This window comes from Dermacentor albipictus, chromosome 6 (assembly GCF_038994185.2).
Source record: "Dermacentor albipictus isolate Rhodes 1998 colony chromosome 6, USDA_Dalb.pri_finalv2, whole genome shotgun sequence".
NCBI classification, from domain to species: domain Eukaryota; kingdom Metazoa; phylum Arthropoda; class Arachnida; order Ixodida; family Ixodidae; genus Dermacentor; species Dermacentor albipictus.
This window is the reverse complement of record NC_091826.1, coordinates 26,133,866-26,155,074: the sequence shown is the minus strand read 5'-3', so window position 1 is coordinate 26,155,074 and position 21,209 is coordinate 26,133,866. Positions and strand designations below refer to the sequence as shown.

The window sequence follows — 21,209 nt, the reverse complement described above, 5'->3', positions numbered from 1 at the left end:
AGCGCAAGCAGCAACTGCGTACAGAAAATCCGGCAGCCTACCAAGCCGTTATTTAGTGAACCATCGGGATTAACCCAGTGATAAACACCGGGGCTGCACGTTTCGGCTTCGTTAACCACCTGTAGGGAGGACTTGGGCGGTTATTTTTTTTATTCATGGCAAGAAAGGAAGGAAAACAATGGAGGACGCTTAAGCTTCGCCTTCAAGAGTGGAACGGGATAGCGTTATCGCACCTCGTTCGCACCGCCCACTCATTCGCCCGGCATGCTCTTGACGAGACGAAGGGGAGAAGAGGGTGAGTGGCGCTCCACCTGTCGGGGCAGTGCCGTACATTGCGAGGGGGGGTCTTCTGTTTTGCTGCAAGATTGCTCTGCATGTGCGCCAAGCGCAGAAGAAATGTAGCGGAAACGTACTTCGCTACTCGTTTACCTGCGACTTCTGTAATTTACATGCTCATAATTACCGATATACACCGCAGTATAACTTTCTACGGCCCGTTTCTAACGCAACACCGCATTCACTAGAGGCGCTTTTGTCCCGCTTAGAACCATCGAACTCATGGCTGAGTGGTAGCGTCTCCATCTCACACTCCGGAGATCCTGGCTCGATTCCCACCCAGCCCATCTTGCAAGTTGTTTTTATTTATGAATTGCCTTCCGGGATTTTTCACTCACGGCCAACGCCGCTGATGCCGACGACACCGGCTTTTCTGCGACACGAGCTCCTTCACGCTGCCTCGTTAATAAGAAGAAGGCAAGGTATAATTGCTTCACTCTAGCCGTCAAAATTTGCGTTGACACCTGAACGACCGAACGCGGTAAATGAGAGCACTCGCACGCGCGTTCACCGCATTCGGGCAGGCCCGGTCGCACTAAAAAAAAGTTCAAGAGTGCAATCACCAACTCCCGGGTCAACGACCATTGGGGATCGTTTTCCAGTGACGTCTGTTCGGAAAGCAGACGACCGTCCAGTCACCTGAATAGATAGACAGCACGCAATTGGAAGACTGTTAGTTAACTGATATCTGGAGACGTTAGCTATATGTGTATTTGTTCTCGTGTGCTACTCCATGCAGCTGATGGTGCTTTGACTGAGTGGGCACAATTTACAAATCATATCAACGCTCCACAGATGGCTACACCTCAGTTGATTTCCCACGGATCAGCGAAGCGCAATTTCGCAACGGCGATGCTATAGCTAAAGACCAGCGATGCATGGGCTTAACAAAACCGCGTTCAAAAATAGCCGGCCTATACGCGCAAGGCATTTCGTGTTGCAAGCAACCTTTTCTTTATTTTTCCGTACGGTACACTGCCTGCTGGATGATGAACGTGCCTCGCGTGCCAGCATTCGACGCGAGGACGACTTTGACGAGTCTGTACACCGGAGGAAATCACTGAAGAGTGGGGAATCGCTGATGAGCACGTCGTCGTGTTTCCAAATCGACGGTGCGCACCTCTCTTTAAAAGAGCGTCGTTGGAGTGAGGGATATATAACTACCACATATATATAGATATATTGAAACCTCGGATGTTGCTTCATCTCATCGAGCAATGGACCGCTGAAGCGGGAGGTCGCTCAGCAAGAGATGAAAGAAAAAAGACACGAAAGCAGATAGAAACGACAAGACAGGAACAAACACGACGGCGATACAGGTTCGCTTTGTTCTGTGCCTCGCGGCTCAGGATCTCTTTCTTGTCGAGGATTTTCTGTCTGCGTCGAGAATGTCGCCTCTCGTCGGGGCAATCGCGAGCTCGCTTCGAGGGATGTATTGCTTTTTGTTGAGATCAACAACGCGGAATGTTGAACCACTTGGCACGACGTCACGGTCTGGTAGAGTAATTGTGACGACGACATGGGAATGAAGAGGAACACATTTCGCGTTCGCCTCACAGTCGGTTTCTAGGGCTGCTTTATTTGTGTGTGTGTGTGTGCTTCTGTGTCTGAGTGCACGTGTGTGCGTGCGAGTGCATTGGTGGGTTTGTTAGAACGCGCATGCGTGTTCGTGTGCGCATTATGTGCGTTTTTGAACGCGTGAGTGTAATGCGCGTCCCCGTTCCTATGTGCACTTTGTGCGTTTGTGAGTATGTGCGTGTGTGCGCGCGCACATGCGCGCACGCAACCAAAGCGGCACGAAGAACGCAAAGGGACGCGACGGTTCGTCATCGGAGAAACGAAGTGGGGCAGAATTTTTTGGTATTTAGGAAGTTCTCATCGTGCTATGTTTTTCATAATGCCTGTTTTGATTGCTCAGAGAGCCCTTTAGCGACAACGGAAAGGGGGTCACACCTTTTACTGCAGCCCTTCAAAGAACGTACTAGATTTGCACCGCTGGCTTTACTGAGTGGGAGTGGGCTGCTCGAAATGAGACAGTGTGCAACTATATAATTGGCACAGTGGCGGGAGTTTCAGGTTGAAATTCGATTTCTCTTTCTGGACACGGACTCGGCACGAAAGAAAAGCAAAAGGAAGATGGAGAGTCAGCTTTGATGAGAGAAGGAACGAAACACTAGGGTCAAGCGAAGAAAAAAAAGAAGTAAATAACTAAGAAAGAAAATTGAAGGGAGGAGAAGGGTGAGGGGGGTGGGGTCTTCTGGATAGCGTCTTCCTTCAACCAGCGTCAGCTTACGGAGACGTGAGCGCTTCACGCCGGTCTGAGTCCACCTGTCATGGTGAGGCTTACGGGGATTACGAGGCCTTTTACTCGAGGAGCACTTCAAGCAGCGGAGCCCCCCCCCCCCCCCTTCGGAGTCCGTGGGTCCTGTTTCTTTTCTTTTTTTTTCTTTTTATTTTCTCTTGATGTTCTATAAGTTGGTGCACACATCAACAGCCGGAGCGTAGTGTGCTTGAAATCAGTGTAAGCGTGGTAAGAGCAATGACAAAAAAAAAGAAGGAGCAGACGATAACACGTGAAAACAAAGAAGGTTGTTCCAGGGTTTGAATCCCGGGTGGGGACCAATTTTTCTTCAACCGCAAAGCGTTCTTGCTGAGAAAAGCGTACGGGTTTCCTTTGTAGCTTTGTGCCACAAGACGGGAGGTTGTGAATGTTTTTTCCCCTTTCATGTACACGACCTTAAACACGCATGCTTTAGACGTTTTATACCACGAGGGCGAGCTTTCGAATATAAACGTAACATTTGTATCGTTCTGTGCACGCCTGTCAATTAGGGGAAAGAGAGAGAGTAGTTACACCGTCTCCAGATGCCGACTTCTCGTCGAACGCGGATAGTAAAAAAAGGACAGGCCACAAACAACAAAAGAACCACGCTGATCGTACATCGCCTACGGCGAATACACATACAAACATCGCGGCCACAATGAACGGCCTGCCTGCCCTCCAGCGGCAGCCGAACTGGCACGGCGGTCACCGCCAGAGAGCAGCAGCTCCTGCTCGATTGTTGTTCACCGCTTCAGGCGCCCCCTGGCGCTCTCGTTTGATGTTTACACACGCCTTAAACGACGTGGTCGGGCCGGGCAGGGGACGAGGGCCCAGAGTAAGCAGCGTGTGTGCGTGTTTTTCGGGAGTGCGTACAGCGTGGTAGCCGCTCTCAATACATCTAGCCCCGGGGCTTGCACTGCGGCTTGGCCAGGTGATTGGCCGACTGTGGGCCGCAGCCGAGGTTTTCTCGCTGTTCATTATTGTTCTCTTTGTCTTCTTTTTCTAGTTCAAACTTCAGGATCGCTAAAACGGTTCAGTGTTGTAAAGAAGATGGACTGCCCTAGGGTTAAAGGTGGTTGATTGTAAGAATTATTTGGGATCGGCAGGTACACCGTAGGGCTCTGAGAAAAAAAACAAATGTGCACCTTTTGGAGCTTAACTCATCCCCGAAAGAGTAATCGTAATTTACTCTGCGTGCAATTACTTCTCTAACGCGGCGCCACCCGCCGTGTTTGCTCAGTGGCTATGGTGTTGGGCTGCTGAGCACGAGGTCGCGGGCTCGAATCCCGGCCACGGCGGCCGCATTTCGATGGGGCGAAATGCGAAAACACCCGTGTACTTAGATTTAGGTGCACGTTAAAGAAACCCAGGTGGTCAAAATTTGCGCAGTCCTCCACTACGGCGTGCCTCATAATCAGAAAGTGGTTTTGGTACGTAAAACCCCACAATTTAAACTTTTTAACTCGGCGCTCCGGGTACTTTCACGTCACAGGTGTCATGTGCGTGTCAGCCTAACGAAACGTTCGTGTGATGAAAGCGGCAAGCGCGAGGGGCGAAATAATGCGGACGATAGATTGTTGACGATTATTGCTGGATGGCAAGATTATCCCAAAAGAGTATGCATTTTTTTTTTAATGATTGACCGATACTTGGTTCTTAATACGCACGCTTCAAGGATTGCAGAGAGAATAATATATTTAAATTATGATTCTGGGCTCACTTGGGCAAATGGGCAAGGAGAAGCGAGATCGGGCTAAGTGTAACTCTCTATCGAGGCTTCGTATGCGAAGCTTCATAGTTAGGTGTCAGACGTTAGCCCATGGCTGGGCCAAGTCCCTGCCCTAACCCGGTACTTCATCGTAATTTCTACGGGCATTCACATTTCCGCACTAGGTGGTCCGCACCTCCAGTGGACATGCGCAGCGTTTCATTTGCGGAAGTGGTTGCTGTCGGGTGTGGTCATTGCGCTCAACGCTCTTAGAACCTAGTAGCGTTAGAGTGTTTTAGTTGAGCGCGTTTGCACGCCGCTAAGCAGTTAAGCGGAGCGGAAGCGCGAATGCGCATGCGCCGTCCGCTTAGCCGTAAGCGGGATAGCGGAGCGAGGAACACGGTCCGCTTAGATGCTGCCTGAGCGGAGCGTGCCGCGCAGCACTTTGGCTAGCGTTGGCATCAGAACGGATTGGATTGGATGCAGAAAGCAAGCGTGCTGGCTAACACGTGGCATTCCCCAAGACGGCGCTTTATTTTCCATTGGATAAAATGGACCGGTAACGCATTACAAGCGCACGTTTAGATACTTCACGGAGAAAAGTTATATATATATATATATATATATATATATATATATATATATATATATATATATATATATATATATATATATATGCATATATACGTTTTACGGTATAAGAGTGATCATAAAGTGTTTTTATTTTCTTTCATTACCCTCAATTTGGCCAGGGGGCGCTGCAACTACGAAAGGTCCGCTCAGCTACGCTAAACGTATAACTAAAGCGTGAAAATCGCCCGCCGCTCCGCTGTGGCTTAGCGGGGCAGCTCGGAGCGGAGCGTACCGTAATGACGCTCAACTAAAACACTCTGGTGATTTTGCTGCCGTCGTCACTGCCACAGGGCGATAGTGCCACCTCTCTTGGCGTATCTTGCACATGGCGTTGTTTAATGAGGATTGCGCTCTTCGGGGTAGCCCTTTGAGAAGAGGGTCGTCTGGATCGGGGATCGTGGCCAGGAGGTTTCCTCTGCGGCGTTTCTGGAGGCAGCGGATTACGCTTGGCCCTACACCTGCACTCTCGTAGACATTCTCAAACGGCGTGGCGTCATGGTTAGCTGAAACAGAAAATTGAGGAGACGTCTTCCCACGTTTCTGCCGCCTTCCCAGCGCCTCCTTTAATCATAAGCGTAGCCCTATACTGTTGTTGCAGAAGGGTCGTTTAATAATGGAGCCTAATCTCACGTGCGTCAATGTTTTGTCTCTTCGTATCGTCAGCTGTACACCCGGCAATGCCGCACTAGCTTGATTAACGCGTTACCGTATTCGCGGAATTAAACGCGGCGGTCGATTTAGGCACCACTGGCCTCCTTGAAGCCCTTGGGTTCAGCGAGAGCAGTATAGAAGTAAACATGTCCGCAATAGGGATTAGTAAGAGGCGGTTGGAGGATTGGTGGAAGAAAAGTAGGGAAACAACAAAAACAAAAATGGCTGTGGCTTAGGTAAGGTTAAGCCCAGGATGCGAAGCATACTAGCCTTTATTTTAGTTGTTGAACCACTGTTTAGCCTGGTGAACTGCTGTTGCTTGGCTATATTTGGTTCGGCTAGACGAAGAAACAACTCATGCATTACTTCTTCGCCTTCAAGAGTGGAACGCGACAGCGTTCCCGTCGACCCGCCAAGGGGTGTAAGACAATGGGCTACAGGGCAGCGACTACGCGCCCCGCATTGGACGCGGTGAGCGTCGAGCAAAGCAGCGTTCGGCGCGGCAACGAAATGTGCGCCTGAGCAAGAGACGCACGCCTTAGAAACAGCGCGTTTCTAAGGCAACACCGCATTCACTAGAGGCGCTTTTGTACCGCTTTGAAGCGTTGTACTCGTGGCTCAGTGGTAGCGTCTCCGTCCCACACTCCGGAGACCCTGGTTCGATTCCCACCCAGCCCGTCTTGCAAGAGTTGAGCCAAAGCCACTTCTCCTCTGTCGTGACGTCACGGTGTCACGTGATTTCATGGTCACCGCCGCGCCTGAGGAGCTGGGTTGAGCCCTCGTAATATGCTTCGCATAAAAACAAAAATGGAGGCGTACAAAAGCACAGTTCGCAATAGGGGATCAGAAAATTTGGTTGTGGGAGTTCATAGTGTTCTTTTTTTTTCTTTTTTATTGTTTAACCTAGGTAGGAGATTAGGCAGTATAATAGCAAGAGCTTGGTGGCTCAGCCCACCATCCCGTTCCGAAGGGGACGCTCATAACATCCGGCCATCCATCCATCCACTATACACGCTCCTACTGCCGTGTTTCATTCAATAAGTACTGTGCATTATTTTAATGCAATGAGTAGTGTGCATTCAGTGAGTACCATCGTGCCTTATTTTACTTATATTCAATAAAGTTTTCACTCACTCACTCACTCACTCACTCACTCACTCACTCACTCACTCACTCACTCACTCACTCACTCACTCACTCACTCACTCACTCACTCACTCACTCACTCACTCACTCACTCACTCACTCACTCACTCACTCACTCACTCACTCATCGCCGACTCGCCTGACCACTGGCATCTGCTCGTACCTTCCTTCCGTTGTGTTATTTCTCCATAGGTGCGCATTCTTAACCTGATTTCTAATTGCGGATTTGTAAAACATCCACTGCTTCGATGCAATTGGCTTGCCCCCCTCCCCTTACGCCTGTATTCAACCTACAGTTTCCCAATTAAGCCACTAGGGCGAACTGCGGCGCTGCGGTCGTCCAGCTAGTATGGGGATGATGGTTAGTACGTTCGTCTGTCGCATCTTCGAACTTGCGGCTTCAGACATCCTTGTGCCTTTATTGTGGCTTGTTACGCCGAATCTGCCGTTATTGGCCTATACTGCGAAGCAGTCGTGCCACTTATAACGCAGAAAAAATTTCATTAAGGTTACGCGTACGTGTAGATGTCAAGGCGAGCGCACCACAAAGGCGCGAATTGTTGGATTTATAACGCGATGTGTTCATGAATGTGATCAAATTTGCATAGTCGACAAAGCCGTGTGAAGCCTGATGGTCAAAGTTTAGTGGATGCCATGCACTACCCGTCACTCCAGTTCTCGCAGAAACGGCCGCTCTCGAAGCTGTCGTGAACACCAGCGCCAGAGATTCTTCTGCTTTTTTTTTTGCAATAAATTTTGTGATTTGCAGTGAAATGTTGTGTTCTCAAAGCTTTCCTTTTTTTTCCTCATTCTTTCGTCTCCTTCCTCATCGTCGTTCTCAAACACCGCATTCTCATATTTTGTGTCTCGTCGCCGATGTGCTCTGCGTCATTTTGTGTGCCTGTTCGTTCTTCACGTCTTGGGACGTCGCAAAGATGGAGCAAATTTCATTTGCTCCAATGACTTGTTTTTTTTTTCGCCCCTGTACCGCGTTCACATCACATGATGTTGCCGCTGTGTTACGTTTACCTATATATAAAGCTCGCACGTCCCCCCTGTATACATATCGCAAAATTGTTTATCGTTTTCCAACTTGCTTTTTTTTTCGTGTTGTTGTTGCTTTACTTTTACGCTGCCGCGGCCAAGCTGAGCTTAGACTGTTAAGGAATTGACTTCCTTTTGTCACCGCACCACAGCCGCTTGTTATCGAACGCAGTGAGCGCTACAGGCAGACAAGAATTTATGCAAAATAAACTTGAAGGGACATACGTGTAAGTCGAACGTTGAAAAAACGACCCATTTACAATCCATATTAGCGAAAAATGAAGAACAAAGTAAACTCCAACATCTAGCTGAATTAGACGCATCCATTTGCGTTGCATTGTTGCCCGTTGTCCGCCTCTGGTCGACCTCTACTCGACGCCGACTGAACGAAAGCTTCGTTACGGAAAGATCAGTGGCGCACATTGGGCGAGCCGTTGTCTTCCCTCGTTGCCTTCCTTGATTGTCTTCCAGTGATACGCTCTTTTTCCCTTTGCAATTACATGTGGCCGCTGTGTGTTTAGATTTGCTATTCGATTCTAACAGGTCTACTCCACAGTCCCTTCACTTTGGACCTCCCTGTATGTATGTATGTATGTATGTATGTATGTATGTATGTATGTATGTATGTATGTATGTATGTATGTATGTATGTATGTATGTATGTATGTATGTATGTACGTATGTACGTATGTACGTATGTACGTATGTATGTATGTATGTATGTATGTATGTATGTATGTATGTATGTATGTATGTATGTATGTATGTATGTATGTATGTATGTATGTATGTATGTATGTATGTATGTATGTATGTATGTATGTATGTATGTATGTGCAATCCATGTTTGTAACACTACAATGCGCAATAAACTGACACACGCGGCCGGTTCTCTTTGCTGATTGGCTGTCATGAGCCGCAGCATTTGGCTGCATCGCACTGAGTTGTCGATACGCAGAATCTGCGATTGGGGAGAAGCGATTCGATTGATCGGATCATTCGTGGTTCTGATTTACAGCTCAACCCCCCCCCCCTCCCCACGTAAGTGCTACACGCTTCGTTTAGGAGACGAAAAGCATCGGAACGCCTGGTTCGTGCGTCGTCTCGCATGGACCGTTACAGCCTGTCCATTACGCGGTCTTCGAAGCGGAATCGTTTTTGATGCTGCGCTCCGCGGTTGCTTGAATGATGCTTCAGGAACCCGGACGCCCGTCGAGGGACGTAATAACTCCTTTATACAAGATGTACCCGTCTTTAGCGACTTGTGTTGCCTGTTCTATTCAGCAGCGACAAGTAAGAGACAAGCTACGGAAATATTGCAGCGATTAAATCGAGTCATCTGCTTGTATAAAGTTACTTAAGTAGAGAGGGGAAAAAGGAAATCGTGAATGCAATATATGTCACGATAATATACAAAACAATAACCGTCAATACAGAAATATTAAAAAGGTAACAGCTAAAGCATTTGAATGGAAAGCAACCTCATACCAATCCAATACCGTTCACGAGTGACCAATCTAGTGTATGTTATCGTGCATTTTCGCCATGTTGTATATCATTTTCATAAACGGTATTTCTTTGCTCTGTTAACAGTAACATGTGTTCGTGTGCCTTCATATATTGCTTTGTATTCCTAGTGCCTTCAATATTGTGTAACATGGTAATCTTTTGGTAGCACTGTTCCTATTAGAAATTTGTACTTTTTATACCTTTCACTGTTTAATGTGCCCCCCTTACTTTATGCCCTTCCATAGGGCCTGTAAGGTTCTTTTGAATAAATAAACTGAAATTTACACCAAAAATGAACAAAGTTGAAGCGAGCGCCTTGATGTTTCGACCTTGGATGACATAGAAAAATAAAGAGTAAACCTGGTGAAAAATCAAAATATTTCAGCAGTAGGCAGAACGTTACCGAATCGAGAAGTGCGAGGTCGATTTAAGGGGCAATATCACATCGCAAGTTGTCCTAATTGACAGTGGTTCCAGGAATGAAGGATTGTTTATAATATGATGTATTGTATAGGATGCACTTTCCTTTGAAAAGATTATCGCGTCGTGGAAAAAATGATAATTAGCTTTTCCCTTTAACAACAATAAAATCGAAGATAAACGAACTGTTCGCATCTGTTCCTTTGCCCTCTCGAAAGAGCTCACCGCAGTCCTCAACAGCCACGATATTTGAGAGAGAGAGAGAGAACCTTTTAAAGAAAGGCAGAGATTTTAGCAGGCGTATAGACATCGCTTACATGCTGCTCTGGGTAGGGAAGGGAATTGGGGAGAGAAAGAGAGTAGGAGGGAGGCGCAAGAAAAAAAAAGGAATAAGTTTTTAAAAAATTGGGCACTGAGTTTTCTGACACATGGGCAACAGCGTGCACTGGCAAATTCCTTCTGTATATGCGCCGTCCTACAATGAGGCGACAGAATTCGCCGCGTGAAAGGTGCATGAAGGCGACAGAGCATAACTAAAGTTTGTCGAGTCGACGAATGTTTTCTAAGTACGTGAATAAAAAGTTCCGCGATATTTGAGCATTCAGGCGGAGTCGCGCGCCTCCATGTTTGTCTTCGTTTTGTGAACAACTACCGCTCGCTGACTCGTGAAAACCTGTCAGGTCCGGGTGACGCTTATCGTCAGTGGCGCAGTCACGTTTATGATGTTACGGAAAGGAAGAAGCGTTCGTCTATTTACAGGTAGCTTTTAATGGCTGAGCCAACAAGCGTAGAGCATCGATCCTGCTAAAACACTTCTTCGTCGTCTCCAAGACCACCATCAGCGTCGTCTTCTTTCCACATTACCGACTGTGACAATATGAATGAAGAGTTGTGAAGTGTTAAGAAACTTGCGAGGCAAACAGGGATGCTTTAGGAGCTAATTTAGGGTGTCTTCCGGTTGAGTTTGTAAAATTGAGAGCGTTGGTCCAGGCTGTACACGTATTCCAGAATACGCAGGCGAAATCAGCGGCACTGGCGATAACGTGTAAAGACTCGGTGCTCATCCAAAGCACGTGGTATTGCTACTCCAACAAGCAACGGCGCTTCTATTTATCTGGTGATGTGGACGTGTTATAGCGGTGACGTAACCGAGGCGAAAAGCTCATTTATATTTTATTTAACACTGTAGCTATACTCGCGAGAAGTAAAAAATTCCGAAGCCGTTTGAGTCATTCTATAGTTGATAAAGGCGTCTCAAGGTGTCGACATCAGCCCCGCGGTTCTAACCTACAACCTACCTCGTCACCAACGTCTCACTTGACCCGCCGTGGTTGCTCAGTGGCTATGGTGTTGGGCTGCTGAGCACGAGGTCGCGGGATCGAATCCCGGCCACGGCGGCCGTATTTCGATGGGGGCGAAATGCGAAAACACCCGTGTGCTTAGATTTAGGTGCACGTTAAAGAACCCCAGGTGGTCTAAATTTCCGGAGTCCTCCACTACGGCGTGCCTCATAATCAGAAAGTGGTTTTGGCACGTAAAACCACAAATATTATTATTATTAACGTCTCACTTGCGAGGTATACATCTACGGTAGTGAGTCTACACTATAGTGTAAAATGCTCCAACTAGTTATTAAAGAAATTTGCTCAGATACGTGCTTAATTACGAGTGCTTGTGCCTGTGCATGTTTCATCGTGTCCTAGTGGACCCTGTTTGCCGAAACGCCCTAATTAAGGTCGCCTACGCGCCGAACCTTTCACGTGAATGCCTTCTTTGTGCGTTTTCTTCGTTGCTTTACCCCGGGAAATCATATAACGTAGAGCTCAAATTAAGTGCTTTCTTTGTACTCATAATTTTTTTTTTGGATGGGCGTGAGAGATAGGACTGCGAAGTTTGTCTTCTTGCCGCCTCGTTACTGTTTGTTAGCGGTGGTTACGCGCGAAAACTGGTTACCTTATTAGCTGTGAGTGCACTCCGTCATTGTCAGATTCTACTGCTGAATACTGCGGCTAGTTTTTCTGCTTTATTCATTTCTTTTCTTTTTTTTTCTTTGCAGAAAGCGGCTGAAGCAATAACACTGTTGCCTGTCTTCGTCACGGTGAGTCAGCTTTCTCTTTATTCTTTTGTCCTTTCTCCCTTTTATTACTCTTCGAGACAAGCTGTCGCTGCGGTTATAAATAGATCGAGACGATAATACCAATCGCGTTCATCATGCTACACACAATCACATCATGCTACCGCGTTCGGCCCGAGCTAGCGTAACTATGTTATTCAGCCATGGCTCATCCTCCTGGGGGCATTGGCGAAGAAGAATAAGTCAAATCAAATCAAATCAATTTGCATATAGTATGTAATACGTTGACTTCAATAGATGAGACGATATTCAAGACACTAGACAATTTTCCCTTTCGAAAGTTTCACTATGAACTGAGAGTTCCGCTGTTGGCCTACCCTTCCGCAGTTCACGTATTCGCGTATGCGTCTGACTCGATCATTTGGCTTTCACTTTTGTACGGCTCTGCATGAAAGAATAATTTGGGGGAGGGGGGGGGGCTGCAGTATACCTTTTTTCTAACCCCTCGGAATCTAAACGTCCCTCCACTCAACGCTGCACCTCTGCCCAAGAAAGCAGAGAGCAGCGCTCCCCTTCCACGCAAACGTTCACTGCGCTTTATTATCAAACACGGCAATTTGTGCGAAATGTAGCGTCTTCATAAGTTGAGGAGGCAGCGTTATGCTCCAATCGGTGGAGTGGAGGATCAGTCGAGGAGGAGGAGGAGGAAGTAAGGAGAGAACGCAGGGATGTTAACCACAAATGCGTCTCGTTTGCTACCTAACTCTGGGGGATGGGAAAGATGGAATAGAAAGGTAAGATATAGAGATGAGGGAGTGGTGGAGCAAATAAGCAGAGAAGGCAGGGATATTGACCAGGAATGCGTCTGGTTTGCTACCCTACTCTGGGGATGAAAAGGAGCTATTAGATAAGATAGAGATATGAAGGAAAGAGGGAGGAAATCAGGAGAGAAGGCAAGGATGTTAACCAGAAATTCCTCTGGTTTGCTATCCTACTCTGGGGATGAGAAAGAGGGAATAGGAAGATAAGATAGAGAGATGAATGAGAGGGGGAGGAAATAAGGAGAGAAGGCAGGGATGTTAACCAGAAATACGTCTGGTTTGCTACCCCACTCTGGGGGATGGGAAAGAAGGAATAGAAAGGTAAGATATAGAGATGAAGGAGAGGGGGAGGTAATAAGCAGAGAAGGCAGGGATATTAACCAGAAATTCATCTGGTTTGCTACCATACTCTGGGGAGTAGAAAGAGAGAATAGAAAGATAAGATAGAGAGATGAATGAGAGGGGGAGGAAATAATGAGATAAGGCAGGGATGTTAACCAGACATGCGTCTGGTTTGCTACCCTACTCTGGGGAGTAGAAAGAGAGAATAGAAAGGTAGGATATAGAGATGAAGGAGAGGGGGAGGAAATAAGCAGAGAAGGCAGGGATGTTAACCAGAAATGCGCCTTGTTTGCTATACCCTACTCCGGGGGATGGGAACGAGGGAATAGAAAGATAAGATGGAGAGATGAAGGAGAGGGCGAGGGAAGCCGCTGTGAGTTCTCGCACGCGCGCGGAGGGTCTGAGCGAGTCAAAAGCGTTCACTTGGCCGGTCGTCTCCAAGAAAGACGATTGCTTAGCAAATGCGGTGGTAAATGTACAGCGTATACTAGCGGGGAGCAGCTATGCCAACTTGCGAATGGTGTGAATTGTGAGCCGCAGCGCTGGGATGTAGCAGGGCGATGTTGGGGGTGGTTGACGCGCTGCCCGTAGCGCCCCGGTTCGAATCTGCCCCACGTCATTAGTATCTGCTTGTGTTAATTCGTTGCTGAAAGTATTGTGATGGGATTGAGACCCTGCAGCCTTTGACATGTATCAGTCGGACAGAGGAATACTGCCGGCAGATTCTGCCGGCAAGAAACAAACAAAAAGGAAACCTCTGTCTTCCTCGAGTTTCTCTCTTGGTGTAAAAGGAGCCTCATGTGGGTTGTCTGGTTAATTGACTGAGCAATTCGTTGACTTATTCGAAAAGTAGTACTGCCCGCCACCACAGCTCATTGGCTATGGCGTTGCACTGCCGAGATCATGAATTTATGGGTTCGACTGGATTGAAATAAAAAGAAAAAAGAAAAAAAAAGGAAGAAAAGAAAAAAAAAGAACTTGTCTACGTAAACCTAGGAGCCCGGTAAAGAAATAATCGGAATTAATCCCAAGTCCCGGAATAGTTCGTTCCTATAATCGGATCGAAGTTTCAGCACGTGAAACCCTGGAATCCAATATAAAATTAGCGCTGTTGCTATAGCGCAGCAAAGCGCAGATACGATAATGGGCCCTCCGGATTTACGTAATGGTAAAATTGTTCTTTAATTAGCACGTGAAGCTGGAAGCCCGAGCCACTTTCCATTCCGTTCCTCTCAACCGAAATACGGCTTCCCGTGTCTGGAGTTCTACTCCATGCTGTAAGCTCAGCAGCGTATATTTTCCTTGTTCATAAGAGCAGCTCCACGAGCATTTCGAATTAAATGGCGGAGGGATCCGGCGGAGTGGCCTCACGTAATATGACAGGAACGGTTTTCCTCGCTTTCTTTCCCCATCGTTTCTCTCGTTGTCGGCTAAAACTTTGAAATGGTCGTCAGCACCCTCAGTGGCGAAAGATTCCATCTATTACACTTAATGAAGCATGAAGTGAACAATCTAGTTAGCGAGGAATGGTTATGAGCGGAGTGTACATGCAACGCGAACGCCCAGCTCCCGCGTGTCCCTAACAAAAATTGTGCATGAAATTTAAACGCATGCAGACAAAGAGAGAGAGAGACAGAGAGAGACAGAGAGAGAGAGAGAGAGAGAAAGAAACGAAGAGGGAATGGCAGAGAGGTTAACCAAGGACGTGCTCGGTTGGCTACCCTACACTTGGGCAGGGGGACGAGGGAAGAACAGATGAGGAGAGAAAAGAAAAATAACAGTCAGTCACCCACAATCAGTCGCCGAGACAGGAGGAAAGAAGGAAAAAGTGGAGAAGGGAAGGCAGGGAGGTTAACCAGTTTAGCTGAACCGGCTTGCTACCCTACAGATGGGAGTGGGATGGGGAATAAAAGATGGGGAGAAGCGATAGAGAGCACATAACACGGCACACACATCGTTAGTTACAGTCTGTCACTCTTACGCGGTACGTGACACCACTGTCACAGCCGCTTGTCCAAGCCCGTCTCCTTCAACCGAAGTAGTCCCTTCGTTGCCTTCTGCTGCGATGTCTTCTGTCGGCGATATGTGAAAATAGTTGCAACTGACAATGGTCCATTGTCGAGGTGCGCTAGACAGAGAGAGAGAGAGATGCAAATGAAAGGAAGGCAGGGAGGTTAACCAGACTTAAAACGTCCGGTTTGCTACCCTGCACTAGGGGAAGGGAAAGGGGAAATAAAGACGGAAAGAAGAGCGTGACAAAAATGAAAGCATGAGAAAAAAAAATATGAGAAGGGACGAAATGGGGTCATTAGAGTCTTTCTAATAGGCCACTGTCACGTAGAAAAGTCAACAGAGCCTTGACCGACTTTTGCTGCGACGACAGTTCACGTCGCAGCAATTTCGTCGGCGCTAGACAGAAAATCTATAGAAGTCAATAGACACGCAGTAGAAATTCAATGGAAACCTTGTGGGCTGGGACGTGCTTGAAGACTCATTCGTCGAGCCTGACGGCGCTCACTGTGCCGGAGCTTTCGAGTAGGCATCCGCTGAAGACACGGCAAGAGAACCTATATTCAGCTCTCGGCTATCGCGGTTGCATTTGAAGGAGCGGCGCGGAGTTTTGTGGGTTGTCACATTCTCGAAAGGGTGGAGAAACAGATATTCGTAGTCGTCGGGTTATACTGGCTTGCCTGCTTGCTTGCAACATTTCGTAATACTTCAAGAGGGAAAAAAAATGAAACAGGTGCAAAAGAAAAAGAAAAAAAACTAAGAAGGGATAATCTCGCTTCTATTGTAATGTATGCACGAATATTAAAGTCTTTTGGTTTCCTTATCGCATAATGACAAAGAACGTTGTCCTGCAGGTATAAAATCGCGCAATTGCATTGACGGTGGTGTCGATGACGAACGTTTTGTTAGGATTGGTATGCAAACTTCTTGCTGCCTAGGAGAAGGATTAAAGCCCGTTTCTTTTTAAATTATTTTTTCTAGCTTGGACGTTCAATATTACCTAGAAAAGCCAAACTTGCGATCAGAAGGACACAACTCCTTTTGCGTTCAACATTATACTGTTTCGCGGTGAACGAGAATAGACACGAAACGATAAATTGGATTGATAGACATTCTTCGTTTTTAAAATAGAAAATGGGGTTTTACGCGCCAGAACCACGATCTGATTTTGAGACACGCCGTATAGTGGGGGACTCCGGAAGTGTGGACCACCTAGGGTTCTTTGAACTGCACCTAAATCCAAGTACAAGGGTGTTTTCGCATATTGCTCCCATCGAAATACGGCCGCCATGGCCAGGATTCGATCCCGAGACCACTCTTTCTTTCTCACTTTTTTGCTTTGCTAGGAAGCACAGATGAAAACCTGAGAGTGGTGGCGTCTGTGCACACATCTCCGAGGCCGCACCGTGCAATGGAAGGAGGACGAAACTGTGTTGACGACAAATAATTGTTCTTTTTGGAAGATGACAGCGACTGGCTGTGGAAGCGTGCTCTTGTCGCGGGGAATTAGTTCAGGGCTGGAGTGGTCGCTGAACTATGCTGGGGGGTCTGTTCTCTAAATGTCCACCCAACGAACATGTCCATTTCGTCTGCTGCTGAGTGCTGATTGGCTGGGGGCGCCTGTCTCCTTCTGACGCGTACTCCAGCCCAGCCAATCAGAACTCCAGCAGCAGGGGAAATGGACACGTCCTCTAGGTGGACACTTGCAGAACACCCCCCGCTTAGCCGGTACTCGTTCAAGTCCACATACTCGAGTTCGCTCTTAGGTCCCCGCGGCATTAACTTCTGTTTCCACTAACGGAAGTTAGTAGAAACAGAAGAACAGACTATTTTATCATTTCAACTTTTCCCTCTCCCTTTCTTTTGTTTTATTTTTACCTTTTCTCGTGTTTTTGCCCTTCACACTACTTCATTTATGGCACGACCATGCCACCCCGTCTCTGCCTCATTCCTTCACTATCATTAACAAGCCCGACGCGAGGGCTTCTGAGCTCGATGAGACGCCTTAGGACACACACGCGTTACCTATGCCCATTCACACGCTTTCTTCGCTCACCAATGCTCTATCTCGTGCTTGTGAAACCAGTTGTGTATAGCGAGTACGGGTCGGGGGTGGGGGGGGGGGGGGGGGGGTACACTGATTGAGCATACACGTCGAGCCTCGATCACGTGGCATCAGCCGGCTTGCAATACGAGAACGCAGCGTGCTGAAGGCGTGTGACGCCGGCCCGCGTGTCACGTGACAGATAGAGCTGCACCCCATTCGCGCCCCGCGAAACGCTTTGGCTTCGACCCGCAGTTCGAGCACGTCGGCGGCCATCGGCCTCGGGTATGCGGCGCACGTGGAGGGTTTGCTGCTAGTACACCGCAGCACAAGCGGGTATTTGTTGCACCTGCGCGAGTTTTAAGCGCGAAACGCTTTCAGCTTCCCGTTGTCGGCGAGCTTCGAGTGAACGCGAGTCAAAAGCCAGAACCGTTTGTCCGGACACTCGAGCGAGAACACCCGGGAAAGTTGCGAGAACAAAACGAGATCGATCCGGGCAACGAGTCAAGACGACATTACATGCGCTAGTTGCTTCCCAAACAAGTTACGAAAAATATTGCTTCCGAGTCGTTCCTAAAGTTTGTTCACAATACCGCTGAAGCTGTATCTTCTAGTACGTTGAAGTTTTATTTGACATTTCCAATATCGACGTTCAAAAAGCAGATACAGGGCATTATACGCTTGATTGTCATCTTTTGGCTCTGAGTGCTCTTTTCAACGCCAGCGGTCCGTGAGTTCCGCGGCGCGTCCGGCAGCGTCCGGTGCGCCGCGAATGGCCGTTTGACCGAGACTGTACTTGTAATTAAAATTAAATTATGTGGTTTTACGTGCCAAAACCGCTTTATGATTGCGAGGCACGCCGTAGTGGAGGACTCCGGTAATTTAGACCACCTGGGGTTCTTTAACGTGCACCTAAATCTAAGTACACGGGCGCTTTCGCATTTCGCCCCCATCGAAATGCGGCCGACGTGGCCGGGATTCGATCCCGCGACCTCGTGCTCAGCAGCCCAACACCATAGCCACTGAGAAACAACGGCTGGTGTATATACCTGTAATGAGATTCCGTCTGGGACAGGAAACTATTACGTCCATATAGACCAGTGCACGGCATGGAGTGGTGCGCTGTGGTGGAGTGTGGTGCGGCGTGGTGTGGTGCGCCGTTGCGAACGTGTACTAAACCCTCTTTTAGGATTGTGACTAGTATCATCTCCATCTCGTCCGTGATCAAAGAAAAGTCGGCGATCGTCGAAAATCTGATCTGCGGGTCTAGCGCGTTGGCTTTCTTACATGAGTCGTCGAATGCTCCAGCGTATTCGCTGGTGCCCACACACCTTCCAGAAGCTACTACGCAATTCGTATCGTGTATGCATTCAGGTAATACAAGGGTCGTCGACAACAGACAACGGACAGAACCATCGATAACATCCTCGAAACTTCTGCTATGTGCAGGCGCGTCCTGCGCCGAGGTATAACGTTTAACATTTGTTAGCTGGTGAAATACGGTCACCGGACACAGATAAAGAAGTATGCGCGTCATTATAGTTAGGCTTGCTGGTTGGTGTATGAAAGAAACGTGAACTGGGTTCTGAGAAAATCAGCAAAAAGAATTGGAACACCTGTAGCGCTGACAAAAAAAAAACAACTAGAACAACTAAAGTTTCCGTAATTCCTGGCTTGTCTCCTCCCGATTCTTGTTTTTGTTTAATCTTGCCCATTGAGCACATCATTTATTTTTCTAGGTTATTTGGAAGTATCAGTACCCCATCGGGAGTCCTTCAGTGTATTGCTAAAAAATGTTTCACTCTGTAAAGGCCATCTTCTATTGTAGCTAGTTTCAACATGTCAGGCCTGTCTTTCTCGACATTATTGAAATGACACACTATCAGATAAAACAAACTTGAGAATCGGGGGATTTAAATAGGTGCCTTTCGTGGCACTCATTCAACTGTATGGGGGAAGCTCATTTGCTTAATATAAGAGATATATTCATAAACAGGTTATTTTTCACAATTTACACAGTGACCACAAGAAACCACGCACACACACACACACACACACACACACGCACACGCACTCACACACACACACACTCACACACTCACACTCACACACACACACACACACACACACACACTCACACACACACACTCACACTCACACACACACTCACACACCCTCACACACTCACACACACACACACACACACGCACGCACGCACGCACTCACACGCACAAAAAAAGAAGCGAACTTACGGTAGTGAGGAAAACAGTGAATGCATAATCGAGCGCGTTTCAAGCGAGGCCTAAAAACAGCCGAGAAGCGAACGCGGTGTCAGAAGCCCGGGTTTGCTAGCGGGCGTCCCTAGCCACCTTTCCAAAGCACCACATTCGGGACGCCGCTCTATACGAGGGGAGCATCGGAGCACCTGTCTCGGAAGGAGGAAATTCCCCATTACGCTGTCGCTACGCAGAGCGCAGAGCATCCCATCGCGCTGCTTTCCGTGCAAAAAAAAAAAAAGAAAGCGTGAAAGTTCTTGCGCACATAAAGGCAACATGGGGCTTCAGGGAGCTTGAGTGCCATTTCTGGAACTGCGAGAGTAGCAGGGAACAAGCGACGGAAACGACGGCAAAAGGTTTTACGTATGTTCCTGGTTCTGTCTTTTTCTTTCTTTCTTTTCGCTTTGCGAGAAGGCTTCAGAACCAGCCCTTACCTTTTCCCCCTTGATGGATTGCGCGGCGTCGTAGATATGTGCCCGCCGTCTCTGAAATATGCGGGCGGCCCATGTAGTATATACAGCAAGCAAATGCAGACAGAAGTGTGCGCCGAGCAGAGGGTATATGCACAGCAAGAAAGCAAGGGAAAAGACTGCGTCTCTTCGACTCGCAGCCCCCCGCCCACTGAGCCCGCCGGTTTTGCTGATTCTGCCAGTGAGAAATGGCCTCCCCTGCCACCGAGGCAGGCCAGTCCTCTATCGCGGCTTGGCTTGGCTCGGCTTGGCTCCGCCAGGGGATAACACTGCTGCCACGTGCGACCGGCTCCGGCATCTGCGCCGCGCGCCCCGTAACCAGTGCTATAAGTCGGCCGTATACCGACGGAGGGGGAGAAAAAAAAACATTACGTCACGTCGATTCTAGGGACGCGCGGTCGGGAAAGGGGGCGGGAAAATACAAAGCCGTAGTGGGCTGACGTGCCGTTGCTGGGCAGCGAGAGTAACATAAAGGTATACGGTTCGAAGAAGTACAACCAGGGATGCAGCGAGCTACGCAACGCGAAAGCCCGGATGAATACAGTAGGTCCCTCCACCTCGATATCTTTTTTTTGTTTTTCGTTACTAGTGGTAATGAGACGCGGTCGGGTATGCTCATGCACTAAACATCTAGCTGCGAGCCTGCTGCGTGACTGCCCCTGCGCACGCCAGCGCGGTCACTTGACTTTACTGTGGCATTACGAAAGCGCTGCTCTCTTCTTTTACTTTTCTTTTCTTTTTTTTGTATGCTACTCCGGACGCCCGCGAGCAGTTGATTAGTGTGAGTCAGTTTCGCCGTACGGATTAGCCTGCGTTTTGAAAGGGAGCAAACAATAACGGTGTTTCTCGGTAACGCGACATTTTCGCAACGTGGGGCACGCGACGTTCGAGGCCGTAAAAGGAACGTGACAAAAGTCTGTCACTAGACGGCATATCTTGAAGCGATCGCACACTTTGCCGTAAGTATTTGCGGAAGCGATAAGAGGAAACGATGATATATTCATTCGGCGCTCTTCCTGTATGCCGTAACGACGGTTAAGTCAGGGCAATGTGGCCCTAGTTTAGACGTGCAACCGTTATATATTTAATAGTTAGTTGGTGACGGCAAAGCTTGTCTACGTTTTAGAGCTGAACACTAGGATGTGGGGGACTTCCCTGAAACTAAAGGCTGTGGCAGTTGGGCAGTAAAGTTGCTTTTTCGTACTTGTGGTCACTTCTCCCTTACGCACACACACACACACACACACACACACACACATATATATATATATATATATATATCTGGTCAGGCGCACAGTGAATACAAACACGTTGCTGCATAAACTACACGTCACACGATGTGCAAAAGACATACATAAACGCATATATCATGAAAAATTCAACGTTTATGCAGCGGTGGTTC

At 47.9% G+C, this 21,209-nt stretch overlaps 1 protein-coding gene across 6 annotated transcripts in view; it reads left to right on the top strand.

The window, feature by feature from the left end:
- bma (SCY1-like protein bma) overlaps window positions 1-21,209 on the top strand; it is a 550,265-nt gene that overhangs the window by 301,355 nt on the left and 227,701 nt on the right. For 5 of the 6 annotated variants that reach the window (XM_070540207.1, XM_070540212.1, XM_070540211.1 and 2 more), the window contains exon 1: window positions 20,295-20,350. In XM_070540207.1, coding sequence (XP_070396308.1) covers window positions 20,311-20,350 — 40 coding nt within the window. In that variant the 5' untranslated portion in view covers window positions 20,295-20,310. Of the gene's footprint in view, window positions 1-11,826; window positions 11,869-20,294; window positions 20,351-21,209 lie in introns of those variants that run through there. The other variant, XM_070540208.1, reaches the window with a different exon arrangement.